The 21,257-nt window shown below is 36.6% G+C and overlaps 1 protein-coding gene across 1 annotated transcript in view; it reads left to right on the forward strand.

The window, feature by feature from the left end:
- Window positions 1-1,751: 1,751 nt before the first annotated feature.
- The window catches only part of bmp1a (bone morphogenetic protein 1a), a 138,912-nt gene continuing 119,406 nt past the window's right edge, over window positions 1,752-21,257 (forward strand). Inside the window, exon 1 of the mRNA XM_056463026.1 lies at window positions 1,752-1,936. Within this exon, the coding sequence (XP_056319001.1) occupies window positions 1,792-1,936 (145 nt within the window). The 5' untranslated portion in view covers window positions 1,752-1,791. The remainder of the gene's footprint in view (window positions 1,937-21,257) is intronic.

The raw sequence follows: 21,257 nt of genomic DNA on the forward strand, positions 1-21,257 counted from the left end.
ATGTTTTCATCCACTCTGGGGGGATTTTGTGTTTTAATTCGGCCACAACTTTTTCTGTGTTTCAGCTTTTTGGTGAAAAATCTAATTTTGACAGATATTTTGAGAAAATGCTTAGATTAAAAAAAAACCCTCAAAGAAACACTCTGGGCGAATTGACTAGCCTTTTGTTATGTTCAGGATGAAAACATCCACTGAATTAAACCTGCAAAAATGCATCAGATAAATATTTTTTTCAAATTTTTTTTGCATAAATCTGTTAATCAAATTTAATCCTGATCAAAACTACTAAATTGCTTAGAAAATGACAGGATTTTAACTATTTAATTGCCAAATTAATAAATGATGTCACTGATTTGCTGAAAAAACCCACACAAAATAACGTATTTTCGATATAAAAAGTAATTGTGGACTACATTTTTAACCAGTCTTGGACATGTGAAACAACATTGCCTTTGATGCATTGTTTTTGATTGATTTTCATATTTTTAATGGTGGCTATTTTTGCCCTATTGACTTTATGTGATTATAACCACATATTTTTGATTACAAAACCCTGACACCATATAATTATGCATTTTTGACTGTTGATGGTTTTCCCTGTTGGGAAGAGATACAATTTTGTATTTTTTTATTGTTGATAAGTTGACACCTTTAACCCTTTGGATAAGCCTGTGCAAAAAAAGCTTAATTTCTGGATTTTATATAGAGTATAACAGCAAATTAAAGTGTGTGTGTGTGTGTTTGTGTGTGTGTGTGTGCGTGTGTGCGTGTGTGTGTGTGTGTGTGTGTGTGTGTGTGTGTGTGTGTGTGTGTGTGTGTGTGTGAGTGACCTTTACGCACATGTGTCTGAGAAAATTTAAATATGCATGTCGGCTCTCAGAACTACATGGAGTAAACAAAAACAAAGACTGTGTCTTTATGCACCATTAAATGTAGTTAGAATAGAAGTCAATGGGGCTAAAAACTGTCACCAACAATAAATTAGGGAGAAAAAATGAAAATCTAACAAAGCATTGAAGCCAATGATGTTACTAATCATGTCCAAGACTGTGATAAAAGGGAAAAATCCAGCCCACAGCTACTTTTTATATTGAAAATGTGGCATTTTGTGTGTTTTTTCACCAAATCAGTGACATCTTGGTAATTCAAGAGTTAAAACCCTGTAGTTTTGATCAGGACTGAGGATGATTAACAAAGTTATGGAAAAAATCTGATATATATATATATATATATATATATATATATATATATATATATATATATATATATATATATATATATATATATATATATATATATGATGCATTTTACAGCAGTTTAATTCAGTGGATGTTTTCATCCAAAACATAACAAAAGGGTAGTCAATTTGAACAAGGATTAATAATATAATTTCAGAAAAGTATTGTTTGCAAACTCTAAATAGGGAAATCACAATATTAGGTAACGACAATCAAAGTACATCATTGTTTACAGTCAAATAAATAATGTCAGTCTTGTTTTGAAGTCACACTTACATGCGATTTTAGACCCAATATTCAAAGTAGAAGTAAACAATACAGTCATACTGTACTGTCACAAGTTGTCATTATTCAAAATTGAATAAATGTGATATTATAAAACCAACTTCACCTCAGTGTGTGTGTGTGGAGGCAGAGCTGCGCTTTTAAACCCGCCCTCGAGATGGATCTCATTTCCCCTAAAACCTCCCATTTTTCGTCGGTCCCTCCTCCCTCCTCCGCCGACCATCTCTCTCTCCGTCTGGACCTCTATTCCTGCTCCAGTCACCCAATCATGGAGCTCGCGGCGAGGTGTGCGCTCCTGCTCTCCAGCTTCTCCCTGCTCGCAGCGCTCGATCTGGACTCGATTGAGCCCGGCTACTATGTGGAGACCAGCAGCGTATCAGACCCGATCGACTATAAAGATCCCTGCAAAGCTGGTAAGCGCGCGAGACATCTTTATTTACCCTTCTCTGATGGATGCGAGCGAGCCACGTAAAGGCTGTTGTGATTCTGCGCGAAGTCCAAAACTGTGGATGACAGCAGAATAAACACGGTCGGCGGCGTCTGTAAACAAACTCAATACTTTGTGCAAAGTGCTGCTGTGGCTGACACGGCGGTGTCTTCGAGATTACGCGATGATTTGACACCCGAGACGAAAACATTTACCTGGAGGTGTTTTCCTTTTTTTCCTTTTGTCAAATCACGGCTGGAAAGTTTGGCTTGTGTGCGGTTTTGTTTACGAAAAAGTTTCGCGAAAGTTGAACGTTTTCTAACGGTTGCGTGTTATCAATTGCGTGTTATTTTTTTTTAGTTGTGAGGTTTGACATTTGTTCAATGCGGGTGTAAAGTGAAGTAAAAGTATTTGAAACTTTTTTGTGATTATGGGATGTTCATAGTTGCAGATTGGGTTGCTATAGCAATACATTTTTTATTCCCGAGATTGTGCTCTGAGTTTTGGGATTGAAACCCCCCCCCCACCCCCTCTTTGCCATGTCACTCAGCTGAATGACGTAGTAACCGGCCGGCTCTGTTTCTCCATACGTCATTCAACTCTGTAGTTGCTTTATGACGTAATTTAAGGGGAGATGTGATTTAGTATAGTGCCACCACTAGACGGAGTGCATATCTATCTATCTATCTATCTATCTATCTATCTATCTATCTATCTATCTATCTATCTATCTATCTATCTATCTATCTGTCTGTCTGTCGTTCTGTCTGTCTATCTATCTATCTATCTATCTATCTATCTATCTATCTATCTGTCTGTCTGTCTGTCTGTCTGTCTGTCTGTCTGTCTGTCTGTCTGTCGGTCTGTCTATCTGTCTATCTGTCTATCTGTCTGTCTGTCTGTCTGTCTATCTATCTATCTATCTATCTATCTATCTATCTATCTGTCGTTCTATCTGTCTATCTGTCTGTCTATCTATCTATCTATCTATCTATCTATCTATCTATCTATCTATCTATCTATCTATCTATCTATCTATCTATCTATCTATCTATCTATCTATCTATCTATCTGTCATCTGTCGATCTGTATATCTGTCTGTCTATCTATCTATCTATCTATCTATCTATCTGTCTGTCTGTCTGTCTGTCTGTCTGTCTGTCTATCTATCTATCTATCTATCTATCTATCTATCTATCTATCGTTCTTCGATCTATTGTTGTCACATGATCTAATTAAAGGGGTCGTTCACCTAAAACCGAAAATTTTCTGGTAAATTACTCACTCTCAGACCATCTAAACTGTGACTTTTTTTTTTATCAAATAGAAGATTAAAGCTTTAACTTTTAGCTAAAATGCTAGTTAGCAGCACTTTGAGAGTCAAAAAAATCATACACAGGCAGAGCAAAATTAGTACCTGAAGTAGGCCTGGGCGATAATTATTTCCATATTGAACTATGATGATATATATGTCAATATAAGTTGTTAATGCTTCCAGATTTAAAAGAGTAGCCCTAACAATGACTGAAGCCACAAAAATGGCATAGCATACTTTCAGCCAACATTTCTGCTGTGTGATTGCCTCTTAGATCAAAATAGAATAAAAAGTCCAGAGCTTATCATTGCTATGGGCATACATTTTTATCACTATTTGCTTTAATATATTTCATCGGCCCAGCCCTAACCTGAAGGCTTATGATGATAGGTACTATGGGGTTTTATAAAGTGAAATGGTTTCTGTGCAAGGACGACAATTATTTACATTATTAATCCACGTCTTTGGCAAATGGTCATGAGTGTGTTCACGATTGTGAGTCTGAAGCAGAATCTTCTTGCCACGTAATATTATTCACAACAGACCAATCAGTTTGCTTCATCTTTGTTTTTTAACTCTCAAAGTAGCAGTAGCTAGCAGTAGTAGCATTGTTTGTTTAGCATTAAAATATTATATTGTGTTAAAGATTACGTTTCTACACTGAAATAGAAACTTTAACATTCTGCTGAAGAGAAAAATGTCACCTACATGTTTGCATGGCCTGAGGGTGAGTAAATTAACCACACACTCTCGTTTTTGGGTGAACTATCACTTTAAGAGCATGGTCAGTGCTGTAACTGCTGCCTTGTTGTCTTTGAGAAATGCATGTTTCACATTTGTAAAAGTCACGGTTGATATTACTCCCACCTCCTTTGTGATGTAATAAATAAAAGAAGAAAGTCTCGTAATGCACACACTGTTGTATGGCAGTCTTGTTTTGCTTGATGAAACCGAAGAAGTTCTAACAGAAAGCGCTTGATCTGATGTCCCCGATTTCACAGCTAGACCAGACTTGCTCTGTATACCCACATATTCCGCAGGATAACTTTATCTTGACCCAAATTCAAGCAATTATGTCTGATATGATTACGGTTTAGTCGCTCGAGGGAAGTAATTAATTCTTTCAATCCCAAGAGAAGCTATTTTCACTTTTCCTGTTGACTAGGCAGTTGTCCTCTTTTCGTCTTTAAAGGGAACATAGTTTACCTCTTTTTTATGATTTAATATTAATATTATGGTTCTTCTGAGTGTGCCAGTTTAGGTTCAGTTCAAAACACAATTCAGATTTTTTATTATAATGTGTTAAAAAGTGTCATGTTGGGGGCGTGTCCACAGCTCGCTGATTTAGGGGTGTGTTGCTTCACATGTAAATTAGTTTCGGCTTCCTGCCAACGTAACAAGGGGGCGGGGCCATGAGCTCACTCGCTCTGCGTTTGCTACAGAGTCTGGCAGGCAGACGGAGAAGGAGAGAGAGGATCAGCATTCAGTCGTACATGTACGACTCGGACACAGACCAAGCAGAGAGTACAAAATCATTTGTGTCTTTGTACAGTTTTACATCCAACTGTGTGCTAGTTTCAAGTGCCGAGCTTGTACACCGAGACTAATAACCACGCACACTGAATTAACTTTGACTGAGGCACCGGATGCGCCGCTCAAAGCCGCGACACAGCACACCAGACACTCTCTGTGAAGTGTCCCGAATCGTCGCGCCACGCATTTTTGAATTCTAAACATAGGTTTCTGCAGCGGTCCGCGGCGCCCAGCAGTCGACTTGAGTGTACCCTGATAGAAACCGATGTTTTGAAATTCTAAAACGCATGCTAGTTAAGATCACAGGGAGCTTCTGGGATCACGAGAAATGCAAACGGCTGAAGTATAAGGTAGACTCAATGAGAAGTACACATGTTTGCAAACCTACCTAAAGATACAACCAATAGATCCGATTAGAGCGATAATGTGGAGAATATTGATCTTGTGTTGAGCCCAATGAGCCTTGCATCTAAAAATTCCTTTAGTGATATCGCTTCGACTCACGCTGAAAATGGCGGACGTGAATCAACAAACTGAGGATATGATGACGTGCCTGTCAATCAATATTGGTGGGCGGGGGACCGCTCTCCTACGTAAAGTTGCGGTCGATCTGAAAACCGCTCCAATTGGTCCACCGTTTTTTATGTTGTTAAATTGGAAAAAAAAGCACTGGGTGTGCTTATATCACCCCAATATGACAGTCTATACACCATACCTACACACATGTCTGTCCAAACAGCTTGAAAAGTAGATTTTTTACCATAGGTGCCCTTTAAGAGGTTATTGAGCTAAAAAACAACACAATTAGGAATGGTCCAAAATTTGTGCAGTTCTTAAAATTCTTAAAGGGGTAGTTCACCCAAGAATGTTTATGTGAGTTGCTTGACCCTCAACTAAGCAGAAGTGACTGCATTATTAATTAATAAACAAAAGGGAAGTTTTCTGGGAAACCATTTATTCGTGCAATTCTGCAAAAGATACTAGAAATGACCTATCATCTTGATTTGATTTGTTAATTTTCAAACAGATATATCATGCATAAAATATCTTTAACAGGAGGGGCTATCAGTGTGTATGTCGTTTCTTCTTTGTTTTCATCCATTCCTTAATCTTCCTTCATTTTGTTAGCAGCACCCAATAATCCAATCATATGAATCAGACGAAATCAAGCACCGCCCTAATTTTTTAATTGGATGTGCTTCATGATTTGAGACAAAAGGACATTCCTAGCTCTCCTACTTCAAAAGCAATGAGTTGACTTCACTTTTAAAAACGTGAATGAATCCATTGTAACTTTTAAGTTGACGTAATTTATGCACATAGTTAATTTACTCAATAGTTTTAAGGTTTACTCACTTAAAACGTACTCACTTGCTTACTCCCAGGGTCATTTATATCGAAGTTGATATGTAGCCGCACCATATTGGTGTTTCGTAACATCTAGTTTTTATGAGAAGGGTTGCTAGCCCAACGCTCAACCCCCAACCTGGAGGACCAGGACATACACACATACACTACAGACAATTTCGCTTACCCAGTTCACCTACAGCACTTGACTTTGGACTGTGGGGGAAACCGGAGCACTCGGAGGAAACCCACGTGAACATGGGGAGAACATGCAAACTCCACACAGAAATGCCAACTGACTCAATTGGGACTCGAACCAGCGACCTTCTTGCTATGAAGCGACAGTGCTAACCACTGAGCCAGCGTGCCGCCTTTGTCCTCATAATCTTTAATTAAATTTCGTAACCTTCCCTCCCCCCTATAAATGACTTTTGTTCACTTCTGGTCACAAGAAATGACTTTAGGGCGGGGCCATCAGTCTATTAGTGGGAGGGGCTATCAGTGTGTATGTCGTTTCTTCTTGGTTTATATCTATTCGTTAATCTTCCTTCATTTTGTTTGCAGCACCCAATAATCCAATCATATGAATTGGACAAAATCAAGCACCGCCCTAAATTTTCAATTAGATGTGCATCATGACATGAGACAAAAGGACATTCCTAGCTCTCCTACTTCAAAAGCGATGAGTTGACTTCACTTTTAACAACGTGAATGAATCCATTGTAACTTTTAAGTTGACATAATTTATGCACATAGTTAATTTACTCGATAGTTTTAAGGTTTACTCACTTAAAATGTACTCACTTGCTTACTCCCAGGGTCATTTATATCAAAGTTGAAATTTAGCTACACCATGTTGGTGTTTCGTAACATCTAGTTTTTATGAGGTGAGTTGTTAGCCCAGCGCTCAACCCCCAACCTGAAGGACCAGGACATACACACATACACTACAGACAATTTAGCTTACCCAGTAGCAAACCGGAGCACCCGGAGGAAACCCACGTGAACATGGGGAAAACAAACTCCACACAGAAATGCCAACTGACCCAGCCGGGGCTCGAACCAGCAACCTCTTTGCTGTGAGGCGACATCGCTACCTACTGCGTCACCATGTCACCCACTTAAAACTTAAGCTAAACAATCCCTTTAAAAGCAATGTGTTAAGTCTATTAATCACTTTTTACAGTGTCATCTTTGGCTTGAGCTATCACTTTAAGAGATCAAGTGTAATTTAGCCTTCGGTTTGTACTTCGGTACAAAAGCCCAGCGGCAGACCGTTGACCGTAATCTTGTGCTTGGGATGTTTCGGATTTCCTTTGTTTTGCCACCTGCAGGATGACATTTGATTTGGGTTTTTTTTTTCATGGATGGATTGAATCCAAGTTGCTTAAGCCTCGGTCTGGGGTCACTCCGGAGACGTGTAAAATCTCCAGGATCTCGGTCTCTATTAACTTGTCTGCAACTCCTCTCCACCTCCTCTCTCTTTCATCTTCCTCTTTTTCACTCTTTTAGTCCTGGCTTTTTTCCCTTGTCCTCATTTGCAGCTGAATGGGGCCCTTGGCTGTTCATTTTTACATTTTCACCCCTCTGAGAGACTCTTAACAAGCGCCTATTGGACAATAATGCAGCCCACCAGCTGAAATTGGTATTCCGGGCAGATTAGGCTGGTTGACCCGCAAAGGCTCAGGGGGCGTCGATCTCATACTAGGATTAACTTCCCGGATTGTTCTATCACTCTGTGATTCGGGCTCTCTAGTGACGTTAAGCCAAAGTGATCAGTGTGTGACTTCTCGATATCACATTTCATGGCCAAGGGAAGTTGGCGTTAATTGTGTATTTGCGCTTGTTTATTTGCGTTTCGTAAAAAGGGAGCGATGTATTTACACGGGTTGTTGTGAGTCAGAGTTTATTGGCTGTTATGAAGTGATGCACCAATTTTCTGTTCATTCACAGCTGTTCTTCTTCCTAAACGAACAAAGTTATGTAAACTGTAAAATAAATCCATTAATTAACAGGTTGTGCATTTCACGATTGGCACGTGTATATTTACGGTTGTGAATTGCATTATTGGACCTTGATCTCTGCTCTGTTGACTTTCATGTTGAGATTTAAACTTTTATTGACCTTTTAGTAGTTTGAAACAATGTGTTGTATAAGAACTAGAGGATTAAGTGCGTAAAATAACAGAAACAGTACTGCAATTTATACCAGGTTTTTTATACCGTTATTTACAACACCAACCCAGACAATATATCACTTTAAACTATTAAAAATGTCAATTAAAGTCACTTTTTTGAGCTTTTAAGTGTCTAAAGTTGATCAAGATCCCAATATGCAATTCAAAAGCTTGAATAAATGGGGAAAAATGTATCAGATAACTGTTAACTTACTGTTTACTGATATTTTTTACAGTGTAGATTGGTTGTTGTCACAGATTTTGCAAGGTTGATGCCTTTTCGAAAGTTTTTTTATATGAATCGTCCATTGCCGATGGCCGATAGACATCACGATTCTGAGCCGGCATTGCAATCCTCCGCCACGTCTCCGTCGCAGCAGCAACCCGCTCGCTAAAAATACACACTTAGGCCCCGTTTAGTTTTAAAATAGCATTTTAGAACAAAAACGATCCTCATCCACACTGGCGTTTCACCTAGCGCTCTCTAGCGACGTTAAGCCAAAGCGATCGGTGTGTGACTCCTCATTATCACATTTCATGGCCAAGGGAAGTTTAATTGTGTATTTGCGCTTGTTTATTTGCGTTTCGTAAAAAGGGAGCGATGTATTTACACGGGTTGTTGTGAGTCAGAGTTTATTGGCTGTTATAAAGTGATGCACCAATTTTCTGCTCATTCACAGCTGTTCTTCTTCCTAAATGAACAAAGTTATGTAAACTGTAAAATAAATCCATTAATTAACAGGTTGTGCATTTCACGATTGGCACGTGTATATTTACGGTTGTCAATTGCATTATTGGACCTTGATCTCTGCTCTGTCGACTTTCATGTTGAGATTTGAACTTTTATTGACCTTTTAGTAGTTTGAAACAATGTGTTGTATTAGAACTAGAGGATTAAGTGTGTAAAATAACAGAAACAGTACTGCAATTTATACCAGGTTTTTTTGTACCATTATTTACAACACCAACCCAGACAATCTATCACTTTAAACTATATCATCAAGATTATTTTACTTACCCAATTCACAAATAATTTAACTTGTTTTAAGCAAACAATCACTTAATTTTTAGGTGTTTTGTATTTTCAGAAAACGAGACAATTTCTTCTGCTATTTCATGTGTCTAGTATGTATCTTGATAAAAAAATATTTAAATATTTGGATTGAAAACAGGACAAAACTACTTAGTTTTTTATTTTATTATTATTATTATTATTATTATTATTATTATTATTATTATTATTATCATTATTATTACTATTATTATTATTATTATTATTATTATTATAATAATTATTATTATTACTATTATTATTATTATTACTATTATTATTTTTACGATTATTATTATTATTATTATAATTATTATTATTATTACTATTATTATTATTATTATTACTATTATCATGACGATTATTATTATATATATATTTTTATTATTATTATTATTATTACTATTATTATTATTACTATTATTATTATTATTATTACTATTATTATTTTTATTATTATTACTATTATTATTTTTACTATTATTATTATTACTATTATTATTATTATTACTATTATTATTATTATTATTATTATTACTATTATTATTATTATTATTATTAATAATTACTATTATTATTATTATTATTAATATTACTATAATTAATAATAATAATAATAATATTATTATTATTATTATTATTATTATTATTATTATTAATATTATTATAATTAATATTATTATTATTATTATTATTATTATTATTATTATTATTACTATTATTATTACTATTATTATTATTATTATTATTATTATTATTATTATTATTATTATTATTATTATTATTATTAACAGCTCAGGGATGAGTTTTTTTTTAAACGTTTGGAAATTAATAATTATTTAAAAAGTCCGATTAATCGGAAAAATTATCGACAGATTAATCGTTCATTAAAATAATCGTTAGTTGCAGCCCTGGTATAAAGTAGCACTGTTTAAAGATACTTCAGCATATCTTATCCTTGCTTAGCTGAACTGTTCCTTTAAGAAGGTAAATAGGATGTCCTGATCTCTCACATGGGTCATGTAAGTGCCTAATTCATAAACTCCACGAAAAACGGCAGACAACAAATATACACAGAGGCCACAAGACTCTGACTGCTAGCTTGCTCTCGCATTGCAAATGTTGTTCTCCGTGTCTCTTTCCCCAGCATGGTTTTAATAAAGCACTCTTTGACCTGATTCCCCCATTGCAGCGCTCACCAAGAAATGTGGTGGCGCTTAAATTCCAGATTTTTTTGCGTCCTCTGAGTCTGTCTCGTAGCTCGGCGTGGAAAACCACAGGCACAGACAGTTCAGCTGGAGCTTCTGGCCGAGCACAGACTGTCATACATGCACGGCTGATGACATCATACACTCCCATGGTTCACTTTTCTTTCGGGGAGGTTTGGTGGTTTACTTAATCACTTTTCAAGCGATCAAGCGATTTCCAACCCGTTTCGCAGTCAGAATCTGTCGGAAAAATGAGTGAAATGTTCTAGCTTTTGGTATGTATGTGGAACGGAGTGCTCACTTGGCGAAGTATGCTTTGGGATTACATCATCAGTTTCTTTTTCAGAGAGTTTTAAATTCCACGCTAATCTTATACCTGAGAAAAAAAAGCCTCATTGGAATTAAATTAAACTACTTAAACCTAAAAGAATGGCGTTTTTCCAATTTATTTATTACAGAAAATCTTAATAGATTAAGTGGAAACTAATTCATTTATGTAGTCGTAACAAGCTGAAGTAATTTGTTTAAGTTTTTAGTGTAGTTTACTCAAAACTATGACTCCTTACTCTTCTTTTCAAACATTTATGAGTTTCATTTTTCTGTTGAACACAAAAGAAGATATTTTGAAGAATGTTGTTATTTTTATAGTATGGAAGACAATGATACCGGTTGAATAACTTCGAAATAACTTCTATTGTTTTCAACAAAAGATTGAAACTCAAATAGGTTTTGAACAAGTAAAGGATGAGTAAATGACGACAGACTTTTCAGTTTTGGGTGAACTATCTATATATCTAATATTTCCCAGTGTCAAATGCAACGCCAATCTTATAGTTTAAAGGTATAGTTCACTCAAAAAGATGACAGTTCACTCACTATTTACTCTTCGTTTTTCTGTTGAACATAAAAGAAGATATTTTGAAAAATGTTAGAAGCTGGTAACCATTGGATTTACCATTGTAAATGGTAACCATTGAAGTTTTGGGTGAGTAAATGATGACAGAATTTTCAGTTTTGGGTGAACTATCCCTTTAATATTTTTCAGTGTCAAATTCAACGCTAATCTGATAGTTTACTCAAAGAAAACAACAGTTTACTCACTATTTACTCTTCTCTCCAAACATTTATGAGCCTTATTTTTCTGTTGAACACAAAAGAAGAATGAATTTTGAAGAATGTTAAAAACTAGATTTCCATAGTATGGATGTCAATGGATACCGGTTTTCAGCATTTTTCAAAAGAACGTTTTTGTTCAAATAGAGTAAATGAAGAGTTTTTGAGTGAAGTTTTGTTTTCAAAATAGTGCGGCTGAGCATCCTTACTTGCCCTTACTTACCCGCATATAAACACAAGCTCATCCAATGACATGAATTTGGAGGCGGGGCTAGGGTTGTGCCAATAGATGATAGTTTTGTGTAACGACGATAGGCAAAGATATCGCCGAGAGCTAAGACCTATGCCAATTTTAAAGACTATATTTAGCTCGTTTCGCATTAATGTAGACCTATTACATGTTATAATTACATTATTGAATAAAATTAATAGCATTATTATTTAAATTGTTTCACCAGAAAGCATTATTCATTATTATTATTTTTAATCATCATTAAATAATAAATGAACTACAAATCATTGAAAGCTTCAGCTGTTCACATCAACTTCACTTGACCGACACTTTTGACTCCAGCGACACGCATCTTTAGCATGAATTGAAAATTAGACTAGGCCCACCTAAAGGAAAAAATAAAATATTTTTTAAAATTACAAAGCGATTATAGACATGTATTCGTAATTTCACAGAAATCAGCATGCCAAAAATTTATTATTTCCATTGCTCTCTGGCGCTCTGTCTCTCTCAGCAGCAGTTGACGCGCAAAACTACTTTGCAACTTTGTTGCATAAAGATAATAGGCTAAATAACTTAACAAGATTTAATTAACAAACAACTTAAATAAAACGATTTATAAAAATGAAACAACCGAAGAAGAAAATGAAAGAACTAAAGAACTGAAACCAGCTCAAATGTACTCGAATAAAACGTGTTGTGGTGATAGACAATCGTTTGTCATTTCAGACTCCTCTATATCAGCACTCCCGCAAGATTCTCTCTCGCTTTCACAAAAAAAGTTATTTATCTTTATCTTATTTATCTACTTACCATGTAAGTGAATTTTTTTTAAAGATGAAGATTCACTTGAGTTATTTATCATTTTAATTGTGTGTCACGAAATTTTAGCACACCTTCCGAACACTTCTAAACCATAAAAAGATGCATTTTAAATAAAATAATGTCATTTTTCCTTCTTGGACAAGTACATTTAATGGTGTCTCTAGTATCTGACATGCCCCGCACTCTTCAAGATGCTTCTCATTTGATGCACTTGAGCTCAATCACTCTCATTGGCCGAGCTGTGAGAAAAACAAAACACCATTGGCTGTTTGGGTGACGCAGTGGCGCAGTAGGTAGTGCTGTCGCCTCACAGCAAGAAGGTCGCTAGTTCGAGCCTCGGCTGGACCAGTTGGTGTTTCTGTGTGGAGTTTGCATGTCCTCCCTGCGTTCACGTGGGTTTCCTTTGGGAGCTCCGGTTTCTCTCACAGTTTCCCCCACAGAAGGGCATCCGCTGCGTGAAACGTGCTGGATAAGTTGGCGGTTCATTTCGCTGTGGCGACCCCGGATTAATAAAGGGACTAAGCCGAAAAGAAAATGAATGAATGAATGAATATTGGCTGTTTTTTTTTAAAAGGGGAGGAGCTACACATGATTCCACCCTCTCTTCGTGTTTCAGTCGAGATTACGTCAAACATCAAATGAAAATGCATATTTTAAAGCACTTCACAGGACTTTTAATAAGGAGAACAGATATTTTCATTTGTTTGTCTGAAATTAAAATTGGTATTGTGTTGTGTAAAATTAATATAATATTGACTGAAGTCATGCACCTTTTTGCTATTTTATGCTAAATCTAGTACATTATTTGACAACTTTTTGCTTTTAAACTTTTCTTCTAAATCACTGTTTACTTCCAGAAAATATCCTTAATTTTTTAATTTTTCCAGGATGTCTTTTGTGCAACTTTTGCAGTAGTGAGGATTTTTGTGTGGCCATTTTTGTGGTAATCAACATTATGCCACAAATGCTTTTTTCAAGAGTTCACACTTAGCTGATGATTAATTATAAGCTTGTTTGGCATGCTGTCCCGGGAGAGAGCCCTGAGCTCATAAGATCCTCGAGCCCGGGGCTCCCTCCCGTTGCAAGGCGAGAGGGGAGTTTGAGCTCAGGTAGATCTCGAGAACTCCCCCGCTGTAATAACCAATGAACAGCCAGTGATTGCTCTTGAGAGATAACCATTTACTAGGAGCATGTCTATAGTGCCGGTTTGGATTAGTCAATTAACTTATGTTGCATGTTTTTTGGACGGTGGGAGGAAACCGGGAAACCCGGGGGAAACCCACATGAGCACGGGGAGAAAATGCAAACTCCGCACAGAAATGTCTGCTGGTTTGGTAAAGCCTAGAACCAGAGACATGCTGTGAGGCAACAGTGCTAAGCACTGGGCCACCGTGTCACCCATCTAGGAAGAAGGAGGAGTAGGGGTGGATGGGGGGATTCTTCAAAACGAAGATAGCGGTGGTACGTAACCCTGGGTATTTGTAGTAGCTTAGGAGTCGTCTGATTGGTGCATTGAGAATTGGATAATGCGGATCCAGCCGCTAGCAATCATAAGCACGTGATCCTCTCGAAATTTGTTTATAAGTAAACTTCACAAATGATCTCAACTAGAAATAATCCTGACACAATAGTCATTCATTTATTTTCCTTCGGCTTAGTCCCTTTATTCATCAGGGGCTGCCACAGCGGAATGAACCGCCAACTATTCCAGCATATGTTTTACACAGGGATACCTTTCCAGCTGCAGCCCAGTATTGGGAAACATCCATACACACTCGTACACTGAGGCCAATTTAGTTTATTCAATTCCCCTATAGCGCATATGTGACTGTGGGGGAAGCCGGAGCATCCGGAGGAAACCCACGCCAACATGGGGAGAACATGCAAACTCCACACAGAAATGCCAACTGACCCAGCTGGGACTCGAACCAGCGACCTTCTTGCTTTGAGGTAACAGTGCTAACCACTGAGCCACTGTGCTGCCCCCCTGCCGTATTATTTTAGGTCATATAAAATGTGATCCATCCTTGTCTTTGCCTTTAGATTTGCAAAAAGATTTGAAGTGCTCTGTGATGACGACTTTAAAAACCTCTAATCTCTGCTAAAACACTAGGTCTTAATTATGGCTTTTACAGGACACCGTGACAAATGTACTTGGCCTCATTGTAAGGAAAATCTCTCACAGTATTATAGGAATCTCTGGAACTTCAGTAGTGAAGTTGTCTGCTTTAAAATATAAGGCTGTGTTTCTAACCTGAAAGCCCTCGCGGGATCTTTTGAAGCATTCATCTAGATAAATTCACCCGTTTACGGGATGAAAAATGAATGAGAAGCAGTCACGCACAATTACTGTACGCCTCTCTGACTGCAAACGCTTTTTCCTGAAGGGATCGGAGAGCCGTGTTGCGTAACATTTGTCTGTCAACATCATTTCCATAATCCAGCCCCAGGACAACAAATGAAAAAGTTTAATTTGTAAGACCTCATTTCCATAAGCTCCAGGATTCACCCAGACTCTGCACTCCCTCATTGGTTCATTGCTGTTGTGCAATGGACGTTTATAACTGTAACCGAGCCAAAGATTTCTTCTGTTCGCCCCCTGGGCAAGGATCAGAGAAAATGAGGCTAGATATAGGGGATGAGGTGAGGTGAGCGTGCTGCAGACTGTAGGTCATTCAGTGCATGCCAGCACGGCCCGGTCCTGCGGGTTTCTGCGTCTGTCTGCCAGCTGATGTGACTGCGGCGCATTCAGAGCCTCTGGCAGCTAAAGTGTGAACCGTACATCACCCTGTTGCACGTCTGAACCCAGCTCTTTGACACCGCTTTTGTAAACCATTGAGGTTAGGACTGATTCGAGACCTGTATGTTTGTGTTTCGCTCCTACTTTAAAGGTCACGTTTGCCATTTCTGTGCTGTAACCAAACTAAATTGGCAAAAAAAGTAGTGTGTCCTCGCGGCAGCCTGTAGCATGATGACGTACTAGATCAGGTCCAATACGTAGTGGATGCTACATATTAATATGCTAAACCCAATCCTCAAGAGTTATTAACATCTAAACCTACCCCAACCCTAAACTCAACCACAGTTAAAAACATCTACACCTACCCCAACCCTAAACCCAACCATCAGTTATTAACATCTACACCTACCCCAACCCTAAACCCAACCATCAGTTATTAACATCTACACCTACCCCAACCCTAAACCTAACCATCACAGTTATTAACCTCCACACCTACCCCAACCCTAAACCCAACCATCACAGTTATTAACATCTACACCTACCCCAACCCTAAACCTAACCATCACAGTTATTAACCTCCACACCTACCCCAACCCTAAACCCAACCATCACTGTTATAAACATCTACACCTACCCCAGTCCTAAACCCAACCATCACAGTTATAAACATCTACACCTACCCCAGTCCTAAACCCAACCATCACAGTTATAAACATCTACACCCACCCCAACCCTAAACCCAACCATCACAGTTATAAACATCTACACCTACCCCAGTCCTAAACCCAACCATCACAGTTATAAACATCTACACCTACCCCAACCCTAAACCCAACCATCAGTTATTAACATCTACACCCACCCCAATCCTAAACCCAACCATCACAGTTATTAACATCTACACCCACCCCAATCCTAAACCCAACCATCAGTTATTAACATCTACACCCACCCCAATCTTAAACCCAACCATCACAGTTATTAACATCTACACCCACCCCAATCCTAAACCCAACCATCAGTTATTAACATCTACACCCACCCCAATCCTAAACCCAACCATCACAGTTATTAACATCTACACCTACCCCAATCCTAAACCCAACCATCACAGTTATTAACATCTACACCTACCCCAATCCTAAACCCAACCATTACAGTTATTAACATCTACACCTACCCCAATCCTAAACCCAACCATCACAGTTATTAACATCTACACCCACCCCAGTCCTAAACCCAACCATCAGTTATTAACATCTACACCTACCCCAATCCTAAACCCAACCATCACAGTTATTAACATCTACACCTACCCCAACCCTAAACCCAACCATCACAGTTATCAACATCTACACCCACCCCAACCCTAAACCCAACCATCAGTTATTAACATCTACACCTACCCCAACCCTAAACCCAACCATCAGTTATTAACATCTACACCCACCCCAATCCTAAACCCAACCATCAGTTATTAACATCTACACCTACCCCAACCCTAAACCCAACCATCACAGTTATTAACATCTACACCCACCCCAGTCCTAAACCCAACCATCAGTTATTAACATCTACACCTACCCCAATCCTAAACCCAACCATCACAGTTATTAACATCTACACCTACCCCAATCCTAAACCCAACCATCACAGTTATTAACATCTACACCTACCCCAACCCTAAACCCAACCATCACAGTTATCAACATCTACACCCACCCCAACCCTAAACCCAACCATCAGTTATTAACATCTACACCTACCCCAATCCTAAACCCAACCATCACAGTTATAAACATCTACACCTTCCCCAACCCTAAACCCTAATGTATACTCTGATGCAATGCTAGTTGAGTATGATTGACCGAGTAGTCAGTCAATCATACTTGCATAAATTAAAATCTATGATAAACCAGTCTACACTCAGACCTCCCAGAAGTAAAAGAGAGAGAGGAAAAAATCTTCTAGAAAAACAGCACGTGAATTTATTTATTTATTTTTTGCCTCAGGTTTTGCTTGGTAGTAAAGCTGTGCAATATAATGTGATGTACAGTGTGACAGGCTATAATCTTTCGTCATGCTGCTCTGCTACTTGTTGGGTAAAAAGTAGCTTGTTACTGGAAAAGCTGTCCAAAACTGCTGAAGTGCTGTAGTAAAAATGTAGTTAAAGGTATATTTCTCCAGAGTTCTGTCTTTATTTACTGACCTCTCCTGCTTTATTTCCAAACCTGCTTTGCTTTCTTTCTTCCTTGGAGCACAATAGGAGATGTTAGTTTCATTCAATTACTGTACACTGCTGTTTTCAACTTCAATACAGACATAAATCCTCCAAAGTGATCATAAATGTGGTCCAGATGCGTGTGTATTTCTGCTTTTGAGTGTGTCAGAGGCAGCGGGTTCAGGCTGTCAGCTGAATGTCATCACACAGCTTGAGTTTGTGCGTTTGACTCTGATAAGAGAAGGTCAGGAGAGGTAAGACGAACATGAAACAATTGTGTGGAGGAGGAGCAGGAGAACATCTGGATTGCATTCATCTGCCAATGTTGTGATACTTGATTTCTTTTACGTGATTTCTTTTGTTTTGCCAAAGCCAAGAAGCTACTTCCTGTTTCATTTTCTCGTGTCACTAGATGGGATGTTTGTTATTTTAATTTCTAGGGCTGGACAATTAATCAAAATTGAAAATACGCAAATGCACGAATGGTTGTTTTATTAATAGTAAATCTCAATAAAATACATTTGCATAATATGATTCATACATCCAGAATGTAATTGACATTTACGAAATCCAATTCGTAAGTTTAAAACACAATTCGTAAATTCAAAATACAATTTGTAAATACACTAATCCAATTCGTAAATTCAAAACATGATTCGTAGATTCAAAACACGATTCATAAATACACAGATCCAATTCATAAATTTTTAATGATTCAACGATTCAAAACGCGATTCGTAAATACACAAATCCAATTCATATATTTTTAACATGATTCGTAGATTCAAAACGCGATTCGTAAATACACAAATCCAATTCATAAATTTTTAACATGATTCGTAGATTCAAAACGTGATTCGTAAATACACAAATCCAATTCATAAATTTTTAACATGATTCGTAGATTCAAAACGCGATTCATAAATACACAGATCCAATTCATATATTTTTAATGATTCAACGATTCAAAACGCGATTCGTAAATACACAAATCCAATTCATATATTTTTAACATGATTCATAGATTCAAAACGCGATTCGTAAATACACAAATCCAATTCATAAATTTTATACATGATTCGTAGATTCAAAACGCGATTCGTAAATACACAAATCCAATACATATATTTTTAACATGATTCGTAGATTCAAAACGCGATTCGTAAATACACAAATCCAATTCATAAATTTTTAACATGATTCGTAGATTCAAAACGCGATTCATAAAATACACAAATCCAATTCGTAAATTCAAAACACCATAAAAAAATACACAATTCCAATTCGTAGATTCAAAACACCATTCGTAAATACACAAATCCAATTTCGTAAATTCAAAACACGATTTGTAAATTAAAAACACCATTCGTATATACACAAATCCAATTCATAAATTTTTAACATGATTCGTAGATTCAAAACGCGATTCGTAAAATCACAAATGCAATTCGGAAATTCAAAACACCATTAAAAAATACACAATTCCAATTCGTAAATTCAAAACACCATTCGTAAATACACAAATCCAATTCATACATTTAAAACATGATTTGCAAATGCACAAATTCAATTAATAAATTCAAAACACGATTCATAAATACACAAATCTACTTGTAAATTCGAAACACGATTCATAAATAAAAAACCTGATTCGTGAATACACAAATACAGTTGGGAAGTTTAAAAAAATTATTCATAAATACACAAATCTAATTCGTAAATTCAAAACACGATTCGTAAATACACAAATCCAGTTCATAAATTCAAAACACGATTCGTAAACACACAAATCCAGTTCATAAATTCAAAACACGATTCGTAAATTCAAAACACGATTCATAAATGCACAAATCCAATTCGTACATTCAAAACACCATTTGTAAATAAACAATTCCAATTTGTAAATTTAAAACACTATTCGGAAATGCACAATTCCAATTCGTAATTTAAAACACTAATTATGAATTTAAAACATTCATAAATACACGAATCCAATTCGTACATTCAAAACATCATTCGTAAATAAACAATTCCAATTTGTAAATTCAAAACACGATTTGTAATTTCAAAACCCGGTTCGTAAATACACAAACCCAATTCGTAAATTCAAATAACAATTCGTAAATTCAAATAACAATTCGTAAATTAAAAACACAATTCGTAAATTAAAAACACAATTCGTAAATTAAAAACACGATTCGTAAATGCACAAATCCAGTTTGTAAATTTAAAACGCAATTCATAAATACACAAATCAATTTTGTAAATTCAAAACATGATTTGTAAATTCGAAACATGATTCGTAAATACACAAATCCAATTTATAAACTCAAAACACGATTCGTAAATACACTAATCCAGTTCGTAAGTTTAAAACACATAGTTCGAATGCTCACAGATTCAGTTCAAACAGTTCAATGATTGACTCAGTTCTAGCAGTTCTAGTAGTTCACTAGCTATTATGAGTTTAAATTATTTTAAACATTGGACTATTGGATAAATAATCGACATATTATGCACAGTTATTCGCATGTACAATCAAAATTAAAAAAAAAGCAGCAATAGGGAAACTCTAGCTTTTTTTCCTCCTACATAATAAATGAATTGTGCCTCAGAGCAGCAGGCGACACACGCAATAACAAACACTGTCATGTTACCTCACCAACACACTAAGGTCAGGCTAAACTAAAACAACGTTTGAGACGCTGTGATTAAGATCAGTCCGCTGGTCAGTCCAGTTATCTGAACGCATATCTCCAGGCAAAGACACATGAGGTTTTTATTGTACATCAGGGAACTAATTTAAGAAATGTGTGTCCACCTTTGTTTACTTGCACGTCTTCATATCTTAATTAAGAACTTTTTATGCACATTTTAACATATTGCAACCATGTTTCCATCTAGCGGTATTCAAAAAGCTTAACTAATGATAAAGGCATTTGAATAGAGACTAAAATTTAATCTAAATTATGTTAGATCATGAGAAAAAGTGTTCAAGTTTATGTATGACCAAGTGTTGGCTGTGAATTTTCCATTTTTTTTAATGAGATATCCCAAAATGCACATACCAATCTATGGATGAAAAATTTCTAATTAACACATGTCAAAATATTTGGCTGGCTGCATGTTTTTTTTTTCAATAATAATCCCAAACACTCACTATTCAATTTATTCCAAAGCAAATCAGTCAAGAATATGAAAACAACGTTAATTTTTTTGCATTAAAGGGATACTTAAAGATACTAAATACATACTTAAAGGGATAGTCCACCCAAAAACTCATTTACTCATCATTTACTCGCCCTTCACTAGTCAGTAATTTTGTAACTCAAAAGAACATATTTAAGGCATGCTAGAAACCTGTAATCATTGACTTCCACAGCATTTGTTTTTCCTGCTATGGCAGTCACCAGTTTCTAACATTCTTCGAAATATCTCCATTTGTGTTCAACAGAAAAAAGTGAGAAATCAGTTTTGAATGAATTATCCCTTTAAACTTTTACACATTTGTTGATTTTCTGGACAACGTAGTATTTTTAATAA

The sequence above is a fragment of the Danio aesculapii genome, chromosome 8, assembly GCF_903798145.1.
Source record: "Danio aesculapii chromosome 8, fDanAes4.1, whole genome shotgun sequence".
Classification (NCBI taxonomy): domain Eukaryota; kingdom Metazoa; phylum Chordata; class Actinopteri; order Cypriniformes; family Danionidae; genus Danio; species Danio aesculapii.